Source organism: Scyliorhinus torazame, unplaced genomic scaffold (genome assembly GCF_047496885.1).
Source record: "Scyliorhinus torazame isolate Kashiwa2021f unplaced genomic scaffold, sScyTor2.1 scaffold_347, whole genome shotgun sequence".
Taxonomy (NCBI): domain Eukaryota; kingdom Metazoa; phylum Chordata; class Chondrichthyes; order Carcharhiniformes; family Scyliorhinidae; genus Scyliorhinus; species Scyliorhinus torazame.
This window is the reverse complement of record NW_027308074.1, coordinates 38,385-60,536: the sequence shown is the minus strand read 5'-3', so window position 1 is coordinate 60,536 and position 22,152 is coordinate 38,385. Positions and strand designations below refer to the sequence as shown.

General features: G+C 47.3%; 1 protein-coding gene across 5 annotated transcripts in view; it reads left to right on the top strand.

Annotated features, from left to right (window-relative positions):
* LOC140406188 (transcription factor RFX4-like) overlaps positions 1–22,152 on the top strand; it is a 107,026-nt gene that overhangs the window by 48,565 nt on the left and 36,309 nt on the right. For 4 of the 5 annotated variants that reach the window (XM_072494329.1, XM_072494327.1, XM_072494331.1 and 1 more), the window contains 5 exons: positions 2,684–2,828; positions 8,088–8,182; positions 8,792–8,909; positions 16,249–16,368; positions 18,511–18,663. In XM_072494329.1, coding sequence (XP_072350430.1) covers positions 2,684–2,828; positions 8,088–8,182; positions 8,792–8,909; positions 16,249–16,368; positions 18,511–18,663 — 631 coding nt within the window. The remainder of the gene's footprint in view (positions 1–2,683; positions 2,829–8,087; positions 8,183–8,791; positions 8,910–16,248; positions 16,369–18,510; positions 18,664–22,152) is intronic. The other variant, XM_072494330.1, reaches the window with a different exon arrangement.

The following is a 22,152-nucleotide window of genomic DNA, read 5'->3' as shown; positions in this document are numbered from 1 at the left end:
TCATTTCCCGAAAGGATGTAGACAAACCAGTTGGGTTTTTATGATAATCTAACAATTTCATGGCCATTCTGACAACAGCTTTCTGCTTCCAGATTTGTTAAAATCAATTCAAATTCATGATGGGACTTGAACCCTGTTCTCTGGATTAATGGTCTAGGCCTCTACATTACTATTCCAGTAACACAACCACTACGTTACCCTCCATGGCCATGCCCCACCATGAACCTCTCCCCCTTTACTAACTTCCTCGCTTCCTGACAACCTTCTGCTTTGGTCACATAATCATTTTACACAGGGTTACATAGAATGTACAGTATAGAAACAAATCATTCAACCATGCTGCCCTCTCTATGTTCCTCCCACCTTGCTTCATCCCACTCCATCAACATATCACTCCATTCTTTAGTCCCTCATGTGTTTATTCAACTTTCCCTGAAATACATCTCTGCTATTCACCTCAACAATTCCATGTGGTAGCAAATCCTGCAATCTCACCACTCCCTGGGTAAAGAAACTCCTCATGAATTCCTTGATGAATTGATTAGTGACCCTCTTATATTTATGACCTCCAAATTTGGACTCCCCCAACAGGTGGAAAGATTATCCTTACATCTACCCTGCAAAACAATTTCAGAATTTTTACGAACTTTATTTTCCACTTGTGAACCTTTTTTGAGAGGAGAGAGTCCGTCTGTTTCATCAGTTCTCCCACCAATGTTCATTGTCTGATTTTGGCACTGTGAATCACTTTATTCCCCTTAATGATAAAATAAAACTGAAAAGAAGCAGTTTGAATATTAAGGATCACGATGCAACACCTTGAGGCTTGTACCAGTTCTGAAAATCGCAAAAATGTGAGATATCCTCAAGGTTTTAAGAAGGCCACGTGATCAAAACATGAAAATGAATGCATTGGAAAAATGAAGTCACAAAAGATTATTCTGACAATTAAGGGGGTAAATAAAGTTATAGAATGAGCATCTAAAATTATGATAAAGCATAAAGTGACAGGGACATTTACCAATCACTTTAAGTTGTGCCATAGGTTAGCAAGGCTGTAAACAAAAATAGGCACGAGGGTATATTTCTAGAACAATAGAATTGCAAAGTAGTGAAGTTAGGCTAAACCTGTATCGAACCTTGGTTAGGTCATGCTTTAGAGTACTGCGTGCAATTCTGGTCTCCGTATTATAAAAAGGATATGGAGGCCCTGGAGAGGATGCAGGTCCTTTATAAGGATGATACCAGAAATGTAAGGGTGTGTAAGGAAATGAAGAACAGGCTGCATCTCCGTTCTCTTGAAAAAAGGCTGATGGGTGACATAATAAAAATCTGAAGGGTTTTGATGGAGTGAATATGGGGAAGAGGGAAACTAGAACATGTCAAATGAAATAGTCACCAAGAAATTCAACAGGCAATTCAGAAGGAACTTCTTTACCCAGAGAGTGGTGAGAATGTGGAACTCGTTCCCACAGAGAGTAGTTGAAGCAAATAATATATATGCATTTAAGCGGAGGATAGACAAGCATGTGAAGGAGAAGGGAATAGAGGGTTACACTGATCAATTTGGATGAGGAAAGACATAAGGAGGCTTGAGTGGAACATAAATGCCGCACAATCTGGTTGGGCCAAATGGCCTGTTTCTGTACCACATATCCTATGTAATGCTAGTATGTCTTTCCTAAAATCACATCTCCTTCTATGTTTGTTTCTGAATTGAATATTTTTGTTTTAGAAAATTCAGCATTTATTTTATTCATTCTCTGGATATGACATCGCTAGTCACCTAGAGAAGGTGATGATGCATCTTCTTGAATCACTGGAGTTGTGTAGCGATGATGCTTCCATGATGATGCATAGAGGATATAGCAGTGATGATTTTAGACAAATATAAAATGGTGCATGAATTGGATGTGATTGGTTGTTAGTGCAGTTATTTTCACACTCAGGATTGTTCAACAATTGTTGCCCAATCGCAGAATCACAGTAGACATCTTGATCAGCTTTACCTGTTGTTCAAGCCATGTCACACTGCTACTATGCAACGGCTATGCGAGTGGTATTTTCCGCTAACAGGATGCTGCCATTATTCCAAAGTGATACTCTTTATTCATAATAAGCAGAGTACAGACCGTGTTCAACCCACTTGTGCTTTCAAAACCCAAAACAAAACATCTACTGCTAGGTGTGGTTATGTAATTGGGCAGCACTTTCTGAACAACTCTGAGTGTGCTAATAGCTACACTAAAATAATCAATCAAGCTTATAATGTGGCTCATTTATACTTGCTGGAAGCGACATACATTGATACACAGGGATCTATTCTCTGCAAACAAAAGGAATATGTCCAAGCATTCTGCTTTTTCACAATACTCGGGGAGTATTGTACTTGGGGAGTCTATAGTTCCTCATTATTTTCTCCATGGTAACATCTCAGCCAGTCAGAGTTGACTTGCCAACTAATCATCATCCTTTTCTCCTGTTGTATGAATTGTTGTGATTGTTTGAAATTTGGCATCCTTGTGTTTTTCCTGAGCAGTGCAAGATGAAATGTTTCAGCAACATTTATAAATATATTAACATGTATATTAATCATATTTGCTTTGTACAAGTCTCCCTTTAGTATAAAAGACCAGGATATAACCATCTCAGACTAAAGAAGACTGCTCTTTGACCCCTGTAGGCATCGCGGGCAGTGATCCACAGCGCGGATATCACTTTCCAAATGTTAGAAGACTGGCGGAATGTGGACCTGAACAGCATTACCAAACAGACCCTGTACACCATGGAAAATTCCCGAGAGGAGCACAGGAAACTCATCGTGAAATGTAAGAATGAAATAACCACAAGGGGGAAATTTTATCTGAAACATTCTCTATTAAATCATTGTCATAAAGACTGAGCAGCATTGATAAACAGAGTGTGTGTGTGATCATTTCTCCAAAAACACAATGCAGCAAATGCCCCAAATTTCAAAGGCTTACCAAATGGTGAACGGTGCCCAGGGATCTGTTGATTCCATCAGAGAAGACAGATTCTCTATTACAGGCCAGCCTGGAACCCTATAGCTGAGTTTTGTGTTGTAACCAATTCCAGACTTGAAGACAGGCCCAGAAACATTTGCGGCAATGGTGTCTTAAGTGAGACCGGATCTCCCTCTGTGGTGAGACTAGATCTCCCTCTGTGGTGAGACTGGATCTCTCTCTGTGTCGAGACTGGATCTCCCACTGCTATAAGACTGTATCTATCTCTGTGGTAAGACTGGATCTCCCTCTGCAGTGAGACTGGATCTCCCTCTGCATTGAGACTGGACCCCCCCGCAGTGAGACTGGATCTCCCCCCACAGTGAGACTGGATATACCTCTGCATTGAGACTGGATCTCCCCCAGCAGCGAGCCCGGATCTCCCTCTGTGGTGAGACTGGATCTCCCCCACATTGAGACTGATCTCCCCCACAGTGAGACTGGATCTCCCCAGCAGCTAGCCTGGATCTCCCTCTGTGGTGAGACTGGATCTCCCTCAGTGGTGAGACTGGATCTTCCCCATAGTGAGACTGGATCTCCCCTCACGGTGAGACTGGATCTCCCCCAGCAGCGAGCCCGGATCTCCCCAGCAGTGAGCCCGGATCTCCCCTGCGGCGAGACTGCATCTCCCCGCAGCAAGACTGGGCCTCCCTCTGCATTGAGACTGGATCTCCCCCTGCATTGAGACTGGATCTCCCCCTGCAGCGAGACTGGATCTCCCCTGCAGCGAGACTGCATCTCCCCGCAGCACGACTGTGCCTCCCTCTGCATTGAGACTGGATCTCCCCCAGCAGCGAGCCCGGATCTCCCCAGCAGTGAGCCCGGATCTCCCCTGCAGCGAGGCTGCATCTCCCCGCAGCAAGACTGGGCCTCCCTCTGCATTGAGACTGGATCTCCCCCTGCATTGAGACTGGATCTCCCCTGCAGCGAGACTGGATCTCCCCTGCAGCGAGACTGCATCTCCCCGCAGCACGACTGTGTCTCCCTCTGCATTGATACTGGATCTCCCCCTGCATTGAGACTGCATCTCGCCGCAGCAAGACTGGATCTCCCTCTGCAGCAAGACTGGGTCTCCCCCGCAGCAAGACTGGATCTCCCCTGTAGTGAGACTGGATTTCCCCCGGAGAGAGACTGGATCTCCCTCTGCATTGAGACTGGATCTCCCCCTGCGGTGAGACTGGATCACCCCCCGCAGCAAGACTGGACCTCCCCCACAACGAGACTGAATCTCTCTCTGCAGTGAGACTGGATCTCTCTCTGCATTGAGACTGGATCTCTCTGCATTGAGACTGGATTTCTCTCTGCATTGAGACTGGATCTCCCCCTCACAGTGAGACTGGATCTCCCCCTGCAGTGAGACTGGACTCCCCCCCTCCCCCGGAGCGAGCCCGGATCAACCTCTGTGGTAAGACTGGATCTCCCCCCGCAGTGAGACTGGAACTCCCTCTGCATTGAGACTGGATCTCCCTCTGTGGTGAGACTGGACCCCGCCCCCCGCAGTGAGACTGGAACTCCCTCTTTGGTGAGACTGGACCGCCCCCCCCCCCCCCCCCCCGCAGTGAGACTGGAACTCCCTCTGCATTGAGACTGGATCTCTCTCTATGGTGAGACTGCACATCCTCCCGCAGTGAGACTGGATCTCCCTCTGCTATAAGACCGTATCTACCTCTGTGGTGAGACTGGGTCTCTCTCTGTGGTGAGACCAGATCTCCCTCTGTGGTGAGGCTGGATCTCCCCCCCCCACCACAGTGAGGCTGGATCTCTCTCTGCATTGAGACTGTATCTCCCTATGTGGTGAGACTGGATCCCCCACAGCGAGACTGAATCCCCCGCAGTGAGACTGGATCCCCCACAGTGAGGCTGGATCTCTCTCTCTGTATTGAGACTGGATCCCCCTGCAGTGAGACTGGATCCCCCATAGTGAGGCTGGATCTCTCTCTGCATTGAGACTGTACCTCCCTATGTGGTGAGACTGGATCCCCCCGCAGCGAGACTGGATCCCCCACAGTGAGGCTGGATCTCTCTCTCTGTATTGAGACTGGATCCCCCTGCAGTGAGACTGGATCCCCCATAGTGAGGCCGGATCTCTCTCTGCATTGAGACTGTACCTCCCTATGTGGTGAGACTGGATCCCCCCACTGCAAGACTGGATCCCCCCACAGCAAGACTGGGTCCCCCACGGTGAGGCTGGATCTCTCTCTGTATTGAGACTGGATCCCCCCTATGTGGCGAGACTGGATTCCCCCCGCATCGAGACTGGGTCCCCCCAAAGTGAGACTGGATCCCCACAGTGAGGCTGGATCTCTCTCTCTGTATTGAGACTGGATCCCCACTATGTGGTGAGACTGGATCCCCCCGCAGCGAGACTGGGTCCCCCTGCAGTGAGACTGGTTCTCCCCAGCAGTGAGACTGGACCCCCCCACAGTGAGGCTGGATCTCTCTCTGCATTGAGACTGGATCCCCCCTATGTGGTGAGACTGGAATTCCCCCGCAGCGAGACTGGATCTCCCCGCAGTGAGACTGGATCTCCCCTGCAGTGTGTCTGGATCTCACCCTGCATTGAGACTGGATCTCCCCCTGCAGCGAGACTGGATCTCCCTCTGCAGCGAGTCCGGATCTCCCTCTGCAGCGAGTCCGGATCTCCCTCTGCAGCGAGTCCGGATCTCCTCCTGCAGCGAGTCCGGACCTCCCCTGCATCTAGTCCAGATCTCCCTCTGCTGCGAGTCCGGATCTCCCTCTGCTGCGAGTCCGGATCTCCTCCTGCAGCGAGTCCGGACCTCCCCTGCATCTAGTCCGGATCTCCCTCTGCAGCGAGTCCGGATCTCCCTCTGCAGCGATTCCGGATCTCCCTCTGCAGCGAGTCCGGATCTCCCTCTGCTGCGAGTCCGGATCTCCCTCTGCAGCGAGACCGGATCTCCCTCTGCTGCGAGTCCGGATCTCCCCCTGCAGCGAGTCCCGATCTCCCTCTGCAGCGAGTCCGGATCTCCCTCTGCAGCGAGTCCGGGTCTCCCTCTGCTGCGAGTCCGGATCTCCCTCTGCAGCGAGTCCGGATCTCCCTCTGCAGCGAGTCCGGGTCTCCCTCTGCTGCGAGTCCGGATCTCCCTCTGCAGCGAGTCCGGATCTCCCTCTGCAGCGAGTCCGGATCTCCCTCTGCAGCGAGTCCGGATCTCCCTCTGCAGCGAGTCCGGATCTCCCTCTGCAGCGTGTCCGGATCTCCCTCTGCAGCGAGTCCGGATCTCCCTCTGCATCGAGTCCGGATCTCCCCTGCAGCGAGTCCGGATCTCCCCTGCAGCGAGTCCGGATCTCCCTCTGCAGCGAGTCCGGATCACCACCTGCAGCTAGTCCGTATCTCCCTCTGCTGCGAGTCCGGATCTCCCTCTGCAGCGAGTCCGGATCTCCCTCTGCAGCTAGTCCGGATCTCCCTCTGCTGCGAGTCCGGATCTCCCTCTGCAGCTAGTGCGGTCTCCCCTTGCAGCGAGTCCGTATCTCCCTCTGCAGCGAGTCCGGATCTCCCTCTGCAGCCAGTCCGGACCTCCTCCTGTAGCGAGTCCGGATCACCCCCTGCAGTGAGTCCGGATCTCCCTCTGCAGCGAGTCCGGATCTCCCTCTGCAGTGAGTCCGGATCTCCCTCTGCAGTGAGTCCGGACCTCCCTCTGCAGTAGTCCGGATCTCCCTCTGCTGCGAGTCCGGATCTCCCTCTGCAGCGAGTCCGGATCTCCCTCTGCCGCGAGTCCGGATCTCCCTCTGCAGCGAGTCCGGATCTCCCTCTGCTGCGAGTCCGGACCTCCCTCTGCAGCGAATCCGGATCTCCCTCTGCTGCGAGTCCGGATCTCCCTCTGCTGCGAGTCCGGATCTCCCTCTGCAGCGAGTCCGGATCTCCCTCTGCTGCGAGTCCGGATCTCCCTCTGCAGCTAGTCCAGATCTCCCTCTGCTGCGAGTCCGGATCTCCCTCTGCAGCGAGTCCGGATCTCCCTCTGCTGCGAGTCCCGATCTCCCTCTGCAGCGAGTCCGGATCTCCCCTGCAGTGAGTCCGGATCTCCCTCTGCAGCTAGTCCAGATCTCCCTCTGCTGCGAGTCCGGATCTCCCTCTGCAGCGAGTCCGGATCTCCCTCTGCTGCGAGTCCCGATCTCCCTCTGCAGCGAGTCCGGATCTCCCCTGCAGTGAGTCCGGATCTCCCTCTGCAGCTAGTCCGGATCTCCCTCTGCAGCTAGTCCGGATCTCCCTCTGCAGCGAGTCCCGATCTCCCTCTGCTGCGAGTCCCGATCTCCCTCTGCAGCGAGTCCGGATCTCCCCTGCAGTGAGTCCGGATCTCCCTCTGCAGCTAGTCCGGATCTCCCTCTGCAGCTAGTCCGGATCTCCCTCTGCAGCGAGTCCGGATCTTCCTCTGCAGCGAGTCCGGATCTCCCTCTGCAGCGAGTCCGTATCTCCCTCTGCAGCGAGTCCGGATCTCCCCTGCAGTGAGTCCGGTTCTCCCTCTGCAGCGAGTCCGGATCTCCCTCTGCAGCGAGTCCGGATCTCCTCCTGCAGCGAGTCCGGTTCTCCCTCTGCAGCGAGTCCGGATCTCCTCCTGCAGCGAGTCCGGATCTCCCTCTGCAGCGAGTCCGGATCTCCCTCTGCACTCAGTCCGGATCTCCCTCTGCAGCGAGTCCGGATTTCCCTCTGCAGCGAGTCCGGATCTCCCTCTGCATCGAGTCCGGATCTCCCTCTGCAGCGCGTCCGGACCTCCCTCTGCATCGAGTCCGGATCTCCCTCTGCAGCGCGTCCGGACCTCCCCCTGCAGCAGTCCAGATCTCCCTCTGCAGCGAGTCCGGATCTCCTCCTGCAGCGAGTCCGGTTCTCCCTCTGCAGCGAGTCCGGATCTCCTCCTGCAGCGAGTCCGGATCTCCCTCTGTAGCGAGTCTGGATCTCCCTCTGCAGCGAGTCCGGATCTCCCCCTGCAGGGAGACTGGATCACTCTCTGCAGTATTTGCTTTGTGAATATCTGTGTAATTGACAGTGATGTTCCTGTGCTTTTTAATCACCACGGGCTCACTCATCTATTCTGTACCTTTTTGTCTCCCTAGTGTATCAGGAATTTGATAATCTTTTAGAGGAACAGTCACCCACTGAGTCCTACATTGAGTGGCTGGATTCCATGGTGGACAGATGTGTTGTCAAGGTTGGTAAACAGAAGTTGACCTCACTTTCTAATCCAAGATTAATTGACTATATTTAAGGCTGAGATAGACAGAGAATTGGTCCTTCAGGGGTCAATGGGCATGGGGAATGGGCAGGAAAGTGGAGTTGAAGCCCATGATCACATTGAATGGTGGAGCAGGCTCGAGGGGCTTTATGATCTACTCTTGCTCCTATTGTGCTTTTGCAAGTTGTGGTTTGCCCCTACATAAATGGGTCTTGGGAAAGATGTCATGCACACAGATGGAATTGTAGTGAAGAAATGTAATCGGCTGAATGGCCTCCTTCTGTGCTGCTCATTATGATTTTCTTGAGAGAAAGAAAATTTCATATTCAGAGAGTGCCTTCTCATAGAATGTATTAGAGTGCAGGTCGGTGACTGTTTTCACTAGAGGCACTTACTGCTGACAGTTTTCATCCAGAAATGTTTTTCAGCGAGAGGATAGATTTGTTAATCTGAATGAAGTGATTTGCCAATTATAGGTCATCACTGAAGAGGAGGGGGGAAAGAAGTACTTTTGATTTCAAGATAATTCACAAAGACCCGCTCTCCTCCATTCCGATGAACCAATAGAGAATGTTTATTTTGTAGGTTGCAGCATTGAGGCCTGGGAGCCTGAAGAGAGTGGCTCGGCAGTTCCTCTTGATGTGGTCCTGCTTCGGGACGAGAGTTATTCGGGACATGACCTTGCACAGCGCGCCGAGTTTTGGTAAGCTGCCCCGAGTTCACTTTTGTGTTGGTTCATCCTAGTTAACAGAGCCCTGACCTTCAGTACATTCACGCAGAATAAACTACATCACAGAGCGGAACTCATTTCTAATTTGATCTTCATTGCCGTGTCAATATCTTCCCCCAGAGTGCACTAGAGGCTGAATCGCTGAATACTTTAAAAGCTGAATTAGACAGATTTCTGATCCAGGAGCAAGTCAGGTTGGCGGGGGTGGGGGGCAGGAAAGTGGAGTTAAGGCCACAATTAGATCTGCCGTGATCTTTTTGAATGGGGGAGCAGGATCGATGGGCCAAATGGCGCCTGATTTTTATGTTCTTATTTCACCGCAACTGCAGGCTTCTACCAGTGGAAAAGAGAAAACAAAATATAGAGTAAACTAGCAAGAAACATCAAAACAAATTGAAAAAAACTTCTGTATACATGTGAAATGAAGAGTTTAGTCAATTTCCCTTTGAGAAAGAGACTGGAGAAATGGTAATAGGGAATAAGGACATGGCAGAGCTATCAAACAAATTCTTTGTCGGTTATCCTCAGGGTAGCAGAAACAAAAGACACTTCCAGAAATAATGGGAAACCGTGGGTTGTTGAGAATGAGGAACTTAAACTAGCAAAGAAATAGCTTTGGAGATGTAAATGGGGCTAAAAATCGACAAATCCCCTGGACCAGATGAGGTGCATCCGAGGTGCTAACTACAGAGAAAATGGATGCATTGGTTTTGATGTTCCAGAATTTGCCACATTGTAGAAACGTTTTCACGAGTTGGAAGGTAGCAAACATAACAAAGTAGGTATTAAGAACACGAAAACGCGATTTAGCCCCTCAAGCCTACTCCGCTATTTAATAAAGTCATGGCTGATATTCAACCTCAAGTCCATTGCTTGCCCAATCCCCGTAAACCTTGATCCCTTTAAAGTCCAAAAATCTATTGATCTCAGCCTTGATATATTCAACGTCTGAACATTCACAGCTTTCTGGGGTAAAGGATTTCAAAGATTCAGTCTACTGGGTGAAGAGATTTCTCCTCATCACAGTCCTAAATGGACAACCTCTTATTTTGAGACTGTGACCCCATGTTCTAGGGTTTTCAGCTGGGGAAACATTGTCCCATATCATCTGCCTGAAGTGATGTTCAGAACGGAAGTAAAAAAGGAAATGAGAGGGACAAAGAGGGAACATGTACAAAAACTGGTAGCTAACATAGAAGAGATTCAGTATGGATATGTTATGAGCAAATTGTGTTTAACTGAGTTTTCTGATGAGGTAACACAGGATTGATGAGGTAATTTGATTGATGTGGCGTACATGAACTTCCAAAAGACATTTGATGAAGTCTCACATGACAGGCTTTTCAGCAAAGTTGAAGATCATGGAACAAACGGGACAGTGAGGGCATGTATATGAAGTTGGGTGAGTGACAGGAAACAGAATAGTGGGGGACAGTTTTTGGGAATGGAGGAAGGTATACATCGGTTTGAGGCCCACCGCTGCTTTTCTTGATCTATCTTAATGTCTTGGGCTTGGGCTGCAGGGTACAAATTTGCAAGGTTCAAAGATTGCAGACGGCACAAAACTTCATTGTGAACTGTGTGAAGGAGAGTGATAAACTTCAAGAGGGCATAGACAAGCTGGAATGGGCAGACACGTGGCAAATAAAATTTGACACCGAGAACTGTAAAGTGATATATTTTGGTAGGAAGAATGAGGAGAGACAACATAAAATGAGGGGTACAACTCTAAAGGGGCTACAGGAACAGAGGTGGAGGGGGATTATGTGCACACATCATTGAAGGTGGCGGGGAAGGTTGAAAAAGGATGTGGGAACCTAGGTTTTGTAAATAGAGGCGAAGAGTATATAAGCATGAAAGTTATGGTGATCCTTTATAAAATGTCCAATTCTGGGCACTACACTTTAGGAAGATGGGTAGCCTTTCGATAGGGCAGAGAAAAGATTTACAAAAATGGTTCCAGGAAAAAGGGACTTGAGTCATGTAGATAGAGTGGAGAAGTTGAGGCTGTTCTCCTTGGAGGAGAGAAGTTTGAGAGGTGATTTTATAGAAGTGCTATTTATAGAATCATGAGAGGTCTGGGCAGGCTAGATAAAGAGAAACTGTTCCCATTGGTGCAAAGGTCAAAAACCAAAGGACAAAAATTTAAAATGACTGGCAAATGAACCAAAGGCAACATGAGGAAAAATGTTTATTCGCAGTGAATGGAATGCACTGCCTGAGAGTGTGGTGGAGGCAGATTCAATCATGGTTTACCATTCTCCCCATGTCTGCGTGGGTTTCACCCCCACAACCCAAAGATGTGCAGGTTAGGTGGATTGGCCACGCTAAATTGCCCCTTGATTGGAAAAAAATAATTGGGTATTCTAAAATAAATTTTAAATCATGGTGTATAAAAGGTAATTATATAACCTCCTTCACGGTAGCACAAGTGGCTAGCACTGTGGCTTCACAGCGCCAGGGTCCCAGGTTCAATTCCCCGCTGGGTCACTGTCTGTGCGGTGTGTGCACGTCCTCACCGTGTCTGCATGGGTTTCCTCCGGGTGCTCCGGTTTCCTCCCACATTCCAAATACGTGCAGGTTAGGTGGATTGGCCATGCTAAATTGCCCTTAGAGGCCAAAAAGGTTAGGAGGAGTTCTTGGGCTACGATTATAGGGTGGAAGTGAGGGCTTAAGTGGGTTGATGCAGACTCGATGGACCAAATGGCCTCCTTCTGCACTGTATGTTCTATATTCTATATTCCTTCTAAAACCATTCTTTGCCCTGATGATGTGCGACGGTACTTTACACCACAATCTTGTTGGACCTCTAGACTCACAGAATTGTGAAAGCACAGACCGAGTCCATTCAACCCATCTTCAGTGCACAGGCCCTCTGAATGAGCAATTCACCAAGTGCCATTCCTTTGGATTCGCCTTGTAACCCTCCACAGTCCTCCTTTTCAGATAATAATCCAGTTCCCTCTTGAATACCCCCATTGAACCTTCCTCCACCACATTCTCAGGCAGCGCAGTCCAGATCCTAGCTATTTGCTGTGTGAAGAAGATTCTCCCCCTGTCTCTGTTGCTTCTTTTGCCAATCACCTTAAATCTGCGCCCTCACATGCTCGACCCTTCCACCAATGGGAATAGCTTTACCCCTATCCACTCTGTCCAGGCCCCTCATGATTCTGAATGACCATCAAATCTCCTCACAACCTACTCTTCTCCAAGAGAACCATCCCAACTTCACCAGTCTATCTACGTAATTGAATTTGATGCCGTCTTTCAACATCTTTGCATTTTCTTCCCCCTTCAGACTTTGGGGTTTTGTGCGCAGTTTTAAAAATTGCCATTTCTTTTGAACGAAAAATCTGTTTTGCATACAAGCTGGTAAACCTTGTCAAATCTTGCTGACTTTGTTCTTATGGTGGCTGCAGCAGTGAAGGCAGCCAGTTTCCAACAAAGGGCTGCCCCCTCCGTCTCGGCATTTCAAAGGCACAGTCGGGGTTGGGGGAGTATTTTGATAAAGGTCTCCTCCTTCAGAAATGACTAATTGACAATAGCCACCCTCCAAGAATCGCTGCATGTTGGTGTTTTATGGGGCTGCGTGTCGCTCTCTTTGTGAGTTGTCACTGATGTTTACAGTTGGTAACCCATATATGGAAATTGTATTATCCAGTGCAACTTAATAGCATGAAGTCCCTTTCAGATCCAATTCCCTGGTCCCATCTGGTTAAGAACCTTTCTCGTTTAGTGTTGCTCAAGCCCTTTCTTGCTGTTCTATTCAGTCAATCCGTCATTTTTAATACATTAGCCTGTGCATTTTAATTAAAAGTGACTGGTTTAATGCAACTTATCGCATTCATATTTCAATTGAAACAAAATCCACGGGAATTCCTTTGTCACAAGAAAACACCTATTGGCGCCAAGGGAAAGATTATGAATAATAATGCTTTATTCTGATAATTTTGAGGCTGGGAAAACCAACAGTAAAGATAGGCCCCAGTAAAAGTCCCAAGAAACAAAGGAGTAAATGGGAATTTTAAAGGAACTACATGGGGTGGCACCGTGACATAGTGGTTAGCACTGCTGCCTCACAGCACTAGGAACCCGGGTTCAATTCCAGCCTTGGATCACTGTCTGTGTGGAGTTTGTGCGTAATCCCCGTGTTTGTGTGGGTTTCCCTCCAGGTGCTCCACTTTCCTCCCACTGTCCAAAGATGTGCAGTTAGGTGGATTGGGCATGATTAATGCGCAAGGTTATGGGGATAGGTTGGGGCCGTGGACCTAGGTTAGGGCGTTCTTTCGGAGGGTTGCTGTAGATTGAATGGTCTCCTTCTGTACTGTATGCCTTCTGTACTGTATGGATTCTATGGTGAGCAGGCACCTAGCCTTGCAGGAATAACAAGAGAAGGGCTCAACTTGGCAGCATCCCACCAAGGCAGATGGTGGAATTCAAATTCAATGAATTAATCTGGAATATAAAGCTAGTCTTATTAATGATGACCGTGAAATCATTGTAGATTGTCGTAAAAACCATCTGGTTCCCTAACGCCCTTTAGGGAAGGAAATCTGACGTCCTTACCTTGTCTGGCCTACATGTGACTCTACATCCACAGCAATGAGTTTGACTCAACTGCTCTCTGAAATGGCCGAGCAAGTCATTCAATTGTGTAAGGAATGAAACCGGGCAGATCATCTGGCATTGACCTAGGCATCGGAAATGACAATGGCAAATGCAGCCCTGTCGACCCTGCCAAGTTCCCCTCACTAACCTCTGGGGGCATGTGCCAAAAATGGGAATGTTGTCTCACAGACTAGTCAAGCAACAGCCTGAAATAGTCATACTCATGGAACCATACCTTACATATAATGTCCCAGACACCACTCTCACCATCCTTGGGTATGTGCTGCCCCCACACCAGGACAGACTCACCAGAGGTGGTGGGCAGCACAGTGGTTTACAGTCATGGGGGAGTTGCCTCAGCACCAACTCTGGATCTCATGACATCAAACATGAGCAAGGAAACCTCCTGCTGGTTGCCACTTATCAATCCCCCTGCCCCTCAGTTGATGAATCAGTACTCCTCTGTGCTGAACACCACTTGGAGAAATGACTGAGGGTGGCAAGGCTAGTCTCAGTGATAATTACTCTGGGTGGAGGGCTTCAATGTCCATCATGTAGCATCCCTGCTGACCGAGCTGGCCGAGTCCTAAAGGACACAGCTGCTTTACTGGGTCTGCAGCAGGTGATCAGGGAGCCAACAAGAGGTACAAAACTACTTGGCCTCGTTCTCACCAATCTACCTGTCACGGACACATGTCCATGGCAGTAAGAGTGACCACCACAAAGTCCCATCTTCACATTGAGGGCACCATCCATCGTGTTATGTGACACGACCACCGTGCTAAGTGGGATAGATATAAAACAGATCTAGGCACGCAAAACTGGGCATCTATGAGACTCTGTGGCCCATCACCAGCAGCAGAATTGCACTCGACCATAATCTGTAACCTCATGGCCAGGCATATCCCCCAATCTACGATTACCACTGAGCCAGGGGATCAACCCTGGTTCAATGAAGAGAACAGGAGAGCATGTCAGGAGCAACACCAGGCATACCTAAAAATGAAGTTTCAAACTGGCAAAGCTACAACTCAGGACTTCTTGGGCTAAGTGAATGGGCAAGATGGAAGATAGTGTGAATAAGTGTGAAATGATCCACTTTAGTAGGAAAATCAGAAAGTATTTCTTAAATGGTGAAAGATTGGGACATGTTGATGTCCAAAGAGGCCTGGGTATCTTTGTTCATGAGTTGCTAAAAGCTAGCATGCAGGTTCAGCAAGCAATTAAGAAGATAAATGGTATGTTGCCCTTAATTGCAAGGGGATTTCAGTGCAGGAGTAAAGATTTCTTGCTGCAATTGTATAAAGCCTTGGTGAGACCACACCTGGGGTATTGGGTGCAGCATTGGTCTCCTTATCTAAGGGAGGATATAATTGCCATGGAGGAAGTGCGCTGAACGTTCACCAGACTAATCCGCGGGGTGATGAGATTGTTTTATGAGGAAACTGGGCCTGTGTTCTCTAGAGTTTGAAGGAATGAGAGGTGATCTTCTTGAAACACTCAACATTTTTACAGGGCGTGACAGGGTAGATGTGGATCGAATGGTGAATCTAAAACCAGGGGTGCAGTCTTAGAATAAGGGACAGGCCTTTAACATTGAGATGAGGAGAGACCGCTGCTTGTCAAGCCGCTGCTTGTTCAGGAGGCAATATAAATCAGTGAGCACAAGGGTAATAGCGGAATTGGGACTTCATCCAAATGTAATTGCTCAGCTCCTGGTCAAACAATGCTTCAGTGTCATACTTTGGGGTGGGGGGGGGGGATTTTCCGCCTCCACCCCCCCTAATTTATAGCTGGTGAGAATGGCAGAAGGAAGGGAGATTCAAGCGGGTGTCCCAAAACACAATTTAAGCAGGTGGAATTCCCCTGCTCGATTGCCCCCACTCCCTTCACCAGTGACGTAACAGGGTTCTACCATGCAACGACAAAAACCTCATTTTACTGCAATTGCATATGATTAGTGGGCCACACCACTGAAACAACACCCACACGCTGGAAAGTCCCCTCACTGGCGGAGTGTGGCCACGTCAGTGGGGTTTACAACAGGTTTTAAAAACAGGGAACTGCTGAGCAGAACCAGCCAGGGGCACACAGGTATGTACAGCCCCAAGGTGGGGGAGGGTCATGCACTGCCCTCTTTCCCCCCCCCCCCCCACCTACCCCATGACACCACCTCCCCAGACAAGAAAATAGGAACAGACTGAAACAATTTTAATGCAGAAATCAAAACACTTTATACCTGCTCACACCTACTGTCCAGAATTGGGTACCCCGTTATCAGCTCGGCTATTTCAGGTCAGTCTTCGTATTGTGTGATAGTGTAATAATGACTTGACTTCCTGTTCAATATTTCTCCGTTGAGTTACTGAGACTAAAAATGGGAAGGGATGTAAAATGGGTCACCTGCTCGCTATTAATGATTTCTTTTTCATTCATTCGTGGGATGTGGTTATCGCTGGCTGGGCCAGCATTTATTGCCCTTCAGTAATTACCTTGAACTGAATGGGTTGCTAGGCCATTTCAAAAGACATTTAAGAGTGAATCACGTTCGTCCAATATCAAAATCAACCCAATGACTCAATACCCTCAGAACATCTGGAGATGGATAATAAAAACAGCCTTCACTGAACCATCAGCAAAGAATTATTGAGCTAAATGGTGGTGCATCATAAATGTTTCAATAAATGTCTTTCACCTGCTTCAGGCTCGTTCCATCTAATCCACTTGACATTTGATGACTACGTACTTTATCTTCTGGAATCTCTGCACTGTCAGGAGAGAGCGAACGAACTAATGAGGGCAATGAAAGGAGAAGGCAGTTCAGGTAAAGACTGAAAATTACTACGAATTTCATGGTCATCGCTCCACCATTGGCGGCTGTACCTTCAGCTACCTGGGACCTAAGCTCTGAAATCTTCTCCCCTAACCTCTCCACCTCCTTTAAGTTATCTACAAATGGCCTGGACTTGGGTGTACAGGGCACAAATTTCAGAGATTGTAGATGACACAAAACTTGGTTTTACTAATAGCTGCAGAGAGTACAGAAACAAGGAAGTGATTTTAAACCTTTATAAAGCACTGGCTCAGTCTCAGCCTTCAAGAAGTATGTGAAGATCTTGGAGAGGGTGCGGAGGAGATTTAATAGAATGGCAGCAGGGATGAGAGATTTCAGTTACATTGAGCGAGTGGACTAGCTGGGATCTGAAGTAGAAAAGACTAAAAGGAGATTAACTGTAGGTAGTCATGAATTATTTTCATAGAGTACATATAAGGAGAAACCTTCAGTGGCAGAAGGGTCAATAACCAGAGTGATAGACAATAGAACCAAAAACAATATGAGGAAATGTTTTTTTCATATTGTGAGTTGAATGCACATTGTAATTTTCAAATACTTGAAGGAAAGATATTATCCAGCTTTGAGGATAAAGCAAGAATGGGACTAATTCGATAGTTTTTTCAGAGCTGGCACAGGGACAATGGGCTGAATGGCTCCTTCGTGCTGCATAGCTCTATGGTCCTAAAACTCTCCCATTTCTTTGATCAAATCTTTGGGCATCTATCCTCTTGGTGACAAATTATGTTTGAACATATGAACATAGAAATGAGGAGCAGGAGTCGTCCATTGAATTCCTCAAGCCTGCTCCGCCATCCAATAAGATCATGGCTGATCTGATTGTGGCCTCAATTCCACCATCCTGACTTTGATTTATTCGTTGGATGCGGGCCAGCATTTTTGTCCCATCCCCAATTGCCCTTGCTCTTGAACTGAGTGGCATTCTGGGTAATTTCAGAGGCACTTGGAGTCAACCACATTGCTTCGGGTCTGGAGTCATATGTAGGCCAGACCGGGTAAAGATGGAAGATTTTCTTCCCTAAAGGACATTAGTGAACAAGATGGGTTTTTACAACAATCGACAATGGTTTCATGGTCAGCATTAGACTTTTATTTTCAGATTTTTATTGAATTCAAAATTTCACCATCTGCAGTGGTGGGATTTGAAACAAGTCCCCAGAGTATAACCATGGTGCTCAGTTTACTCCTCCCCAACAATACCACTACACCACTGCCTCCCCCCCCCCCTCCCCTCAATGACTCCCTTGTCAATCAAAAAGCTGTCTGACTCACCCTTGAGTAAATTCACTGGGCCAGACTCCACTGCCCACTGGGGAAGAGAATTCCACACAGTAATGATCCCCTGAGAGAAGAAATTCCTCCTCATCTCCCTCTTAAATGAGAGACCCAATATTTTCAAACTGTGCCCCAAATTCTAGACTCCCCCACAAGGAGAACCATCTTATCATTACCTACCCTTCAAGCCCCCCTCAGAATTGTAAATGTTTCAATAAAACCATCTCTCATTCATCTGAACAGCCCAACCTTTCCTCGAACAAGAAACTATGTATCCCTGGAATCAGCCTAGTGAACCTTCCCTAAACTGCTTCCAATGCAATCCTTCCTTAAGTAAGGAGTGCAGAATTATACACAGTACTCCAGGTGCAGTCCCACCACTGCCCATCAGAGTTGCTGCAAAGCTTCCCTACTTCATACTCCAACCTCTTGAAACAAAGGCCAACATTCCATTTGCCTTCTTAATTACTTGTTCTTCCTGCCGGATAACCTTTTATGATTCATTAACAAGGACACCCAGGTCCCTCCGAACCATAGCATTCTGCAGCTCCTTTCAATTTAAATAGCTTTCTGCTTTTCTATTCTTTCTGTCAAGTGGACATACTCATTTCCCCCCACATTATAACATCCCCAAGAAGCTCCTTGAGATATTTTACTATGCTCTATACAAGTAAAAGTTGCTGCCATTCCTAGTTCTTTAGATTCCCTCGCTGTAGTATAGCACACTGCACAGTTACCATTGTATCTGTAAACATGGCGAGGTGTTTATGCCAATGGCTAACCATCAGCACTGACCAATCACTGATGAACACTCTGGATCTTTATATCAATGTGCAGGAGACAGAAGGGAAGATGCGGGACAGTCAGATCAGAGCCCTCAAACACAATCACCAGGCCCTTTCTCTCCTGCAAAATCTGTCACTGCGGAAATTCAACCGGCCTCACCTGTCAGCAGCCAGTCTCCCGAATACACTGGATTAACAGCACCAGGTGAGCAATAGAATGCTACAGTCCCGAGGAAATATGGGAGGGAAAGTGCGTAAGTGTGGGATTAATGAATAGTGAAGAGAATGGGCCGGATTTCTGTCTCCCCAATGGAGATATGAATCGGGTTGTGAAAGTTGATTTCGTTTTTTTGCTGGAAAACCAATTTTCCTCTGCCTTCCCGACACCACGTCATTATCGGCGTGGCCTTTTTGCGGGTCTTCCAAGGTGAGCACCACATGACATTTGTAAAAAAAAAATCTGACCTCCTTGGAGGGTTTGTGAGGGAAGCTTGCTCAGGAGTTGGGAACACTCTGAAAGGTAAATGTAAAATGTTTTGACATCTTTGGATGCCACTATTGGATACTGTATTGTCATGTAAATGTGTTTAAGTACAGTGATTCATTATAGAGATCTCTTCATCAAAGGTAAGTTAACCATCATTGCATGTGTTGTCATTCATAACAGTGCTTTTTCCTTTGAAGAAAGTGTCATAATGAATTAAAATGTAAAGTGACGTGAAACAAGTCATGTCAGAGGTATTGAGTAGATATTAAAGATATCAAGGTATATGGGGATAATGCGGGAAAATGACATTGAGGTAGAAGATCAACCATGATCTGGTTGCATCTTATGCTATGATTTAAATTGACTGGCGGCTCTGGCTATTAAAAAACCCTACTTTTGAAAAGTTGATAACAATCTCTGCACTTGCTCCCCTGCATTGATTGACAGGCACTCAACTTTGGAAATGGACGATCCCGGCTCTGGGTCACTGTCCGTGTGGAGTTTGCACATTCTCCCCGTGTTTGCATGGGTTTCGCCCCCACAACCCAAAGATATGCAGGGTAGATGAATTGGCCACGCTAAATTGCCCTTTAATTGGAAAAAATTAATTGGGTACACTAAATTTATGAAAAAAAGAAAAAAACTTTGCAAATGGAATGGGACACCATTCAGTTCTGTTATATTCAGGCAATATAGCTGGAAGCTTTTGCTTTGACAGCTGTAGCATTAATGAATGCTTGGCTGGCTTTCAAAAGCCAATAATGGCTTCAGCTCAGCGGGTGATCTATTGGACCAAAAACACTTGGGACTTTTTGAAGAGGCTGTAATAATAAAATATGCTTTTGATGTTGTTTCTTATTTATTTACAAATCTAATGAGAACTTAAAGGATTACAACTTTTAGGGGGGAGGTAGTAGTATTTTTCTCTTTCTAGCAGCAATGTTAGTGTGTTTGAATTCAGAGTTTTATTAAATTGTTAGTTTTTTAAAAATATTTTAAAATAATTCCCATTGCAATTGTATGACCCCTGAGGACATGTACATGGTGCATAATGGGTGAGTGGAAATAAAAGATTCATGGGGGCATGGAGGCATAGAGCTGTCATGGGGTTGCATGGATGATCTGAAGTGGCATAGGATGGCATTGGGGTGGATAGGAGGGTGAGGGGTGAGGTTTAGGGGCCTTTTAAACAATCTTGGGAACTGGGGCTGCAGTGTTAGAGAACTGAGGCGATCCTTTTAACCAGCCCACCTCTGCACACACAGTCCTCACACACCTGTGGTAAAATATCCTGGGCAAATTTACACATGGGTTGGGCGTGCATTTTGGAAGATGTAAGAGTCTTACCTTTTTGCAGGGCTATGGAGAATGAGCAGTAGTTGTACCAAAGAACTGGCGGAGATACAATGGGCTGAATGTCTTCTTCGGTGCTGTAGCATTCTGTGACTCTAAAATCCCTTGCAAAGGAGGGCATGGGCCTTCTGGACCATTGCAGCCTCTTGCTGACAGAGCTCCCAGAGTGCTGTTAAATAGGCAATTTCAGGAAACAGACTTACCAGGGGTTGCAAACAGTAAATTTGATTAATTAGCAAAGCATAAGGCATTGAGTAGATATTAAAGATATCAAGGGATATGGGGATAATGTGGGAAAATGACATTGCGTTAGAAGATCAACCATGATCTTGTTGACTGGCAGAGCAGGCTCGAGGGGCTGAATGGCATCCTCCTCCTCTTACTTACTTACGATCTTGGGAAGTCATCCTGAATCTGTATAAAGCTCTGGTTATTCCACAACTAGAGCATTGAATCCAATTCTGATATGTAGGAAGGATGTGAGGGATCCTTGAGAGGTTGCAGAGAAGCTTTACTAGAATGCTTACAAGGATGAGGGATTTAAATACAAGATTAGATTGGAGAAGCTGGTGTTGTTCTCCTTCGAGCAAAGGAGCTTGACGGGCTAGAGGTGGGCAAGATTATGATAGATTTAGATAAGGAAGCCAAAGGAAAAGGTGTACCCATCAGCTGATTATAAAAAGATGCAGATTTAAGGTTTTGGGCAAGAGATACAGGGGATGTGGGAAAGAACTTTACGCAGTGACTGAGAATGACCGGGAAGCCATTGAGGATGGTGGAAGCAGAGACGGTGAGTGATTTCAAAAGGGAGTTGGAGGGGCTCTTGAGGGAAATAAACTAGTAGGGTTGGAGGGGTAGAGAGCGGGAGCAAGGCGTGGGGAGGGGGTGGGGCAGGAATGTTAGTGGCTGGAGCATGAACTTGATGGTCCAAATGGACCCTCTTCTGCTGTAATGACTCTGTGACTCAATGATGGTGAAAGAACACGAGTACCTTATGTATGACGATGAGGAGAACCAGATGCCAAATGCTGCTCTTGGCTTTCATGGACTGTCGATCAGATATGCTGCAGCTACTGCGCATTGGTGTGACCCATTGTGTCTGCTCTCTGACAGAGCTTTCCATCAGACCCACTCAGCTGCTCTTTCCCCAGAGTCCTACAAACCTTTTCTTTTCAAGTGCTCATCTAATTCAATTTAGCCCTCCCTGCTGTGGTTCAGTGAGAAGTATCCCTGCCTCTGAATCAGAAGGCTGTGGTATCAGTATTCACCAAAGAGAAGGAATTGGTGGATGTTGAGTCTGGAGAAGGGTGTGTAAATAGCCTGGGTCACATTGAGATTCAAAAAGATGAGGTGTTGGGCATCTGAAAAATATTAAGGTAGATAAGTCCCCAGGGCCTGATGGGATCTACCCCAGAATACTGAAGGAGGCTAGAGATGAAATTGCTGAGGCCTTGACAGAAATCTTTGGATCCTCACTGTCTTCAGGTGATGTCCCGGAGGACTGGAGAATAGCCAATGTTGTTCCTTTGTTTAAGAAGGGTAGCAAGGATAATCCAGGGAACTACAGGCCGGTGAGCCATACGTCAGTGGTAGGGGAAATTACTGGAGAGAATTCTTCGAGACAGGATCTACTCCCATTTGGAAGCAAATGGACGTATTAGTGAGAGGCAGCACGGTTTTGTGAAGGGGAGGTCGTGTCTCACTAACTTTATAGAGTTTTTTGAGGAGGTCACAAAGATGATTGATGCAGGTAGGGCAATGGATGTTGTCTATATGGACTTCAGTAAAGCCTTTGACAAGGTCCCTCATGGCAGACTGGTACAAAAGGTGAAGTCACATGGGATCGGGGTGAGC